This window comes from Syngnathoides biaculeatus, chromosome 17 (assembly GCF_019802595.1).
Source record: "Syngnathoides biaculeatus isolate LvHL_M chromosome 17, ASM1980259v1, whole genome shotgun sequence".
NCBI classification, from domain to species: domain Eukaryota; kingdom Metazoa; phylum Chordata; class Actinopteri; order Syngnathiformes; family Syngnathidae; genus Syngnathoides; species Syngnathoides biaculeatus.
In genome coordinates this window covers 12,806,544-12,813,700 of record NC_084656.1, presented here as the reverse complement: position 1 = coordinate 12,813,700, position 7,157 = coordinate 12,806,544, and the positions used below count along the sequence as shown (strand labels likewise).

Genomic DNA, 7,157 nt, shown 5'->3' with positions numbered 1-7,157 from the left:
CTAAGAAAGAGGGTCCCAGTGGCGGGCAAAAATTAAACCGCATCCGAGGTCTCTCGTGTCTGTGTTGCACGGGTTCATCGATGACTTCCTATTTTCATAACATGCTTAGAAGTAATTGTGAATAAGCATTGTGTTGTTATTTGGAGTAGTGTGTACCGAGGAAAAATATATATGATTTCTTGTTTTTTTTTTTTTTTTTTTTCCACAGATGTACTAGTCTTACAATGGAAAGTACTGCAGTAGTTGTAGTAATACAATGCAAACTTGAAAACGAAATACCTCTGAGCTCATATGATTTGTAATTTAACAAAAATATTAAAGCTGGCAAAAAAAAAAAAAGTTAAGCAAAACTTCAAGCATGTGAAGCAGTAATTTAGTATGGTGCACAAGTGTCCCCAAATGAAATGTTCAAACTATGCATAATCTTAAAGTGCGGACAGCCAAGCGTTTTTCAAAATGTGTTTTGCTCTTTCTTACTTTTTTTTTTTTGATGCCACCACAGAAGAGTACCGGCATAAAAATGAAAAGTGTGATGATGAAAATGTAAGTGACGATAGTTGACAAAAGTGGGGCACGTTTGTGTCCTAGCTCTGTGATGAAAGCCACAATACAGTAAGTCAGCATCAACAACAAAATGAAATTGAACACTTCAAATTTAGCTTTTATTTCAACGTGAATACGCGGCACGGTGCTACAACTGGTTAGAGCGTCGGCCTCACAGTTCTGAGGCCCGGGTTAGAATTCCCCCCCCCCCACCACCACCACTTCCATGGGTTTTGATTCAGAGTTCAGGGAGAGTTATTTTGAAGTTTTCCTTCTCCTTCTGCACTACGAGTTTGTCACACAGTGAGCAGTCTTTTCAGTTAACTACCAAATAAATCCAAGCAGAGACGAAGAACGTTGAAAAAGTAATTAAAACATTGCCTGCAAAGTCAGGACGGCACGTTGGGCCTTGAACTGATCATTATCCATCAAAGTCCTGGAACTGATCGTGTTTAACGACAATAAATACATGTATTCCCTGGCAAATCGTGGTCCATTTTTGGAGCTTTTTAAGAAATTGTTTTGGGTGGGTGTTTACAGCAGAGTGCTGGATTAGCTTTTAGCACATCATATTCGTAAATTAATTAATTCATTCATTAATTAATTGCGCAATTGTGACACCACTCATGTTGCTGGTTAATGCTCCTAATTTATATAATATAAGCTATTTGACAGTTTCAATTTTTTTTGGGGGGGGGGTATGGGCACATTGTGGTAAGAAACAATTGTATTGTCAATTTTTCATTATTTACTTAAGATAAAGACAAACAGTGTGTTTAATGGTATCCTCAAGGAAGGAACAATTGTGTAAAGATTCAATTTGCCAAGTACAAGTACAATCATTTTACATACTAAGTGGCAGCTTTTCACTTCAGTAAAAGTTGGGCACTGAACAGTACGAGCGACCTAATTCAGGATTACCTCACACACACTACTGATTTTTGAAATGCTCTGTCACACATTTTCTTTTTGCCCACGCAGACTTTTGAAACCTATTTCAGTATATATTATATGAGCGTATTTCAGTATGTGTATCAGGATCTGGGTTGTGTGCGACAGGATTCGGTTATTTGTGTGGGAGCGCTTCAGTAGTGTGTGGAATAGATAATCCTGAAAATCTGTACGTTTATGATGCCTCATACAACAAAAAGTATCAGAGTGATTGTAAACACACGCTGTCAACAACTTTTAGAAGTTCTAGCCAAGTAACAAACCGTAACGATGCGTTAATAATGCACGTAGCAGCAGCCGCCACATTAGCGATGTGGAGCCGCAACAAAAACAGAGTAAGACACACTCAATCAAACAAACAGGATTTATCCAATATGGCTGAAAACCCAATGGCCCATTAGAAGGATGGATTGGCGCAGACAGGCACCATCAACGCAATTAAACGGAATGCGCAACAATTCAATTTGGTTTTTGTGCACAATTTTTCCACATAATTGATGCGAACCTTCGTTCTTTCACAGAACGTTTACGCTGGCTTTTATCAGCTCTGCAGGGTAAACATGTCGTAATTAAGACTGCGCCAGAGCAAAAGGAGCATTTATAAAACAAATATGTTCTGTATTTCACTTTGTGCTCAATGACATTGAAAGCATACTGTGCAAGAAATATGTTTTCTTAAGTCATGATCCTCATAATAAACATCAGTCATCTGTAATGTGACTCAAAGAGCCTGCAGGGAATGTAGCATGTAACTGGAGAATGTATTACTGTAAAACCGCATAGGATGAGCCACAAACAAGGTTAGGCCACTAATATATTATGATACTCTATATATTTTGAAAGTATCCTGCCATACAGACCTAAACTACCATTTGACTGAGAACAGATACTGTATGCTTCAACCTCCAAATTGAAAATCTAAAGCAACAAGCTGCCATACTTATAGCTTCAAAACCATTTTGATTTAATATCATCTTATTATGAGAGGAAGGGTACATCTTGCTCTGGACTTATTTTATCAGTGGGTCATCGCGGCTGCCACTGTGTTGGCAAAAATACTATGAAACACATTTTAAGACAAAGTGAGAAAGAGTTCAAAACTCTTTAGTATGTGCATGCATCCATCCGTCCATTTTCTGAGCCGCTTATCCTCACAAGAGTTGTTGGAGTGCAGGAGTCTATGCTAGTTACCTTCGGGTGGGAGGCAGGGGAAACCCTGATCTGGTTGCCAGCCAATCGCAGAACACATGGAGACAGACGCAGTCAAACTTACAATCACACCTCGGGGCAATTTAGAGTGTCCAATTAATGTTGCATGTTTTGGGGATGTGGGAGGAAACCGGAGTGCCCGGAGGAAACCCACGCAGGCACGGGGAGAACATGCAAACGCCACACAGGGAGAGGCCGGGATTTGAACCCTGGTCCTCAGAACTGTGAGCCCAACACCCTAACCAGTTGTTGCACCATGCCGCCCATGTGCACTCATTAGCACCTGAATAAATTACATCGTTCCTTATTTGTACAGCATTTACCAAAGTGCCTTAAAGACAAGATATAATTTACAAATGCCCTGAGTCAGGAAATATATACACACACACACACACACGCACATTTTTTTTTCATTTTATGAAGATAAATGTAAAGAAGATTCTAGCAAAAAGATTACGATGACTGGTGATTGGACTGCTTCCAATGTAAATGAACCAACCAGTAGGGGTGACAAACTCACATTTTCATTATGGTTTTTCCTGGAAGGCAGTCTAATATTATATCATGTACACAATAAATTGATGGATAACTACCTTTTAAATCCAAATCTTTTCATTCATATTTTTAAAAAATGAATAGTGGTAACAAAAAATACTACCTCAATGTTTTCAAAAGTGAAGAATATTTAAAATTTTGCTATTTTAGCAAGAAACTTCTTGTTTGTTTTGTGTACGATTTGCTTTTGCGGGCCACATAAAACGATGCGGTGGTCTGGGTTTGGCTCCCGGGCCTCGAGTCTGACATCAGTGGATTATAGCATCTAGGTTAGCTGCTACCTTAATGGGTAGTTTATTAAAAACAATTTTTTAAAAAATGCAGATTGTGCTTTGTTTTGAAGTAACTAACAAGAATAAACAAACTAGCTTGATTTGAATGAGGATTTCTAATTATCTAAATTGATCATGTGCTGTTTATTTATTTGACTCAATTCTGCAAAAGCTTGCTGATTTTTAAATGTTTAGTGAAGTTAAATCAGCGAGTAAACGACTCACGATTAAACTTGTGAAACAAAACATGAAACAAACAGCAGAAAGCACCTTCAGCGATATCGCATTCAAACTAAATTAACTACAAAATCAGCCTCTCTCTTTTTATAAATTAATATCAAGTCCATCAAATCCCCATCCAGTCAGTTCTGGATTTGACCGAGACGACTGAAATCTTGCACCTGAATGCCAAACATCCGAGGCTGATCTCAGGCCCAAGTGAGGAGGAGGTTTTCATTCCACTGAGGTCCGGTGTCAATCGTAGATGCCCTTCACTCGCTTGTTCTCGGGGTCAAATGGAGATCGGAGGTGGGCCTTGGCCTTGTACTCAACTCCCATCCTCTCCAGGGTGAACTCGCCGCGCTTGATGAAATCGGCACTCACCTGAAGAAGAAAAACAAAGCCACAATAAAAACCGCAGTGGTATAAGGAAGCATGGAGGGACAGTATTATTACTGTATATGTATATGTTTTTTTTGTTTTTGTTTTTTTTTTGCTTTCTACCAAAAATAGGCAGGAAGGAGCTTATTAGGGCCGTAATGAAAGGGAAAAAATGGATAAGTTTGACAATACAGTCGTAATTGTAGTCGCATTTTACATTCATTGTACAATTTAGAAATCCTCATGAAACGAGCCATCTCACAGAATTATTGGGTACTGACTATAGGATACTACCTACTCACGGGGACTTCTCTGCTTGAGTTCAAAATTCAAGTGAAGCAATAAACGCAGGTGCGCTTATATGCTACGTAGCCGGAGGCCACGTTTTGGGCGTTTCATGCAGCGTGATTACATGGAGAGTCAATGCAGGTCGCGCGGATGGATCTGAATCCGTGCGGGGCCGTGCCAATGATGCGGATGACGCGGTGTGGGGTACACGCGAATTCACCCGCTTCACCTGAAGGCTCGAAGCTGCAACGATATGAACTCGTCCGGGAAGTAAAATGTTGTCGGCATCTCAGCCTTTTTAAGCAGTGTGTGTGCATATCGCTGCCAAACAAAACCCCAAAACACCTGTATTTTCTGCACTATAAGGCACACCTAAAAGCCTTTAATTTTCTCAAAAGCCGACGGTGCGCCTCATATATGGATCAATATTGAGCCTTTAGCCAAAACGTAACCCCAGCCTCTGCTGCAGCATCTATTCTATGTGGCTTACAATGCGGTGCGCCTTATACATGAAAAAAAAAAAGTTTTAAAATGGGCCATTCATTGAAGGTGCGCCTTATAATGGCGTGCACCTTACAGTGCGGAAAATACCGTACATAAACAGAATCAAACAATTAAAAGAATCATTTAACAAGTTAAGACAACTTAGTAAAACATTTTTGTCTATTCCCAAGAAACAAAAACATACATAGAAGCCACCTCATTTGTTGGCATTGTTCGATTTTTGTTGGAAATTGTCACTACTGTTCGTGTTCATTTCCTTTTTCCTTTCCTGTATGTCCCTGATATGCATGTGTAAAATATTATAATTACCACTCCTCCGTCAGGATTACGGATGTATCCGTAACCGATTGTCTTGTCAATATAGAATCCATAGTCAGAGCGCCGGAGGTGACCAACGGGGACGCCATTACGGAAGATTGCCTCCAGGCCAAACATTGGTACTTTCCTGTTTCAAAAAGCCACAAGAATACATGGATAAAAGTCTGTTAGTGATTATTATCCCTGTTACTTTATTGTGGTTATCAGTGAAAAATGTTTAAAAAAAAAAAAAGATTGGTTTCCAGATTCATATAAACAGTTCGTCTTAAAATCTATCAAGGTGATTTTCTTCAATTTCTGTCAACGACGCGAGAGTGACTGACTCATTGATGGTGAAGGAGACGATGCGTCTCCTCAGGCCCTCCTCCTTCTGCTTTTCCAGCCGATGTCGACCTTGGAAAGGGATGGAGCCCTTCAACTTGCAGGTGAAGGCTAGCCCCGCCTCCAGGGGCGTGTCGTCCGGGCGAAGGTCTGCGTGCCAGTGGCGATACCCTGACAAAGTAGAGGGGCCTTATTACAAATACTCGCATCAAAGACAAATCTGCCACGCAGTGACTGTATTTTCTGTACATGACAAATAAGGTAGAAATGACCCACTGGAATCAGGAAACACAAAATTATTAATATTGAGGATTATTATTTGCACACAGACAGAAATCCCCCAGTATTCAAGGAACGAACAACAAAGGAAAAAGCTACGGTCCCTGAAAATGTGTATAATTGCCACTATTAATAGCTGAACCCAAAAACCTACCACAAGCTGTGACTCTAACAGTTGAAGACCATTTCAAAGTCACCTTACAATATTACCCTTGAAAATAGGCATATGATTTGCAAGCGCACATTTAAATACACATTTGGCGAAGACATTTACAACACAGGCTAAATTTAGCGCCTCTAAGAGGCCAGCATAGTAGTCAATTTAGTCAACTTTGCTATTACATTTTTTCTGCATCCCCTGTCTTGTATTATTGCGTGTGAATGCCAAAAAGTGAGTTTAATGACAATACTGTTTATGCAGTGGTTGTGCACATTTTTGCTTTCCCATTTTTTTTGTGTTCCTTAATATTTGCTAGCATGTTATCCAATTTATGTCTTAGTGTTGAGTTTAAACAGGTTGTAAAAACATTGCAATATTATCAATGATCTCACAAGATGTAGAGTCTTTAACAATGATTAACATTTCAGTAGACTTACTATACATGGGCGCAATCGACAACGTTGTGTACGTCCACTTTTATGTCCTGGGGGGTATGGGACTTGCTTGTTCCAACTAATCATCACTAATCAATGGTTCTTGATTGTGTCACTGCAGTTCTCTGTAATAGTGTTTTCTATTTTATTTTAAACTTCAGGCATTTTATGACACATGTAATATTATTTAATGGGGAAAAAAGCATTTGTAATAAATAAAAGTGCTTGTGCAAATCTGAAATCATTTCACACCGCAGATGTAAAATCAATTGAGAAGGCTAAATTTGGTGACCGTTAATTGCAGATTTCAGTTTTCAAGTTACCTTTCTCTATGCTGAGTGAGTCAATGGCCCTGTAGCCCGAATTGATGATGCCGTGCTTGGCGCCGGCGGCCATGACGGCGTGATAGACAGGAAGGCACGACTCTTTGGGAATATGCAGCTCCCAGCCTAGCTCCCCGACAAAGGACAGACGCATCGCTCGCACCTGGGAGAAAGAGGCAGAGGAGGAGGAGGAGGCTGAGAGAAGATGTGGTGCACGTACACACACACACACACATATTTAATCTTGAGGCTGAACATTGACTTGGATTTGAATGGTGACTGTACACAGAGGAAAGAAGCCAGGAAGAGGAAAAAAAAAACCCAAAATGAGTATAGTACACAAAACACAGCTAACCAGTGGGAAAGAGGCAATTGTCATCTTTGTTTTAGAAATGATGTG

At 39.9% G+C, this 7,157-nt stretch overlaps 1 protein-coding gene across 2 annotated transcripts in view; it reads right to left on the bottom strand.

The window, feature by feature from the left end:
- Positions 1-7,157, bottom strand: part of sardh (sarcosine dehydrogenase) — a 46,492-nt gene that overhangs the window by 89 nt on the left and 39,246 nt on the right. The window contains exons 19-22 of one of the 2 annotated variants that reach the window (XR_009792241.1): positions 6,758-6,920; positions 5,564-5,732; positions 5,232-5,367; positions 3,932-4,133 (exon numbers count right to left, since the gene is read on the bottom strand). Coding sequence is in view for 1 of the 2 variants with exons in the window: in XM_061800799.1 (XP_061656783.1) it covers positions 4,005-4,133; positions 5,232-5,367; positions 5,564-5,732; positions 6,758-6,920 (597 nt within the window). In the remaining variant the exon portion in view is untranslated. Of the gene's footprint in view, positions 1-3,663; positions 4,134-5,231; positions 5,368-5,563; positions 5,733-6,757; positions 6,921-7,157 lie in introns of those variants that run through there. The other variant, XM_061800799.1, reaches the window with a different exon arrangement.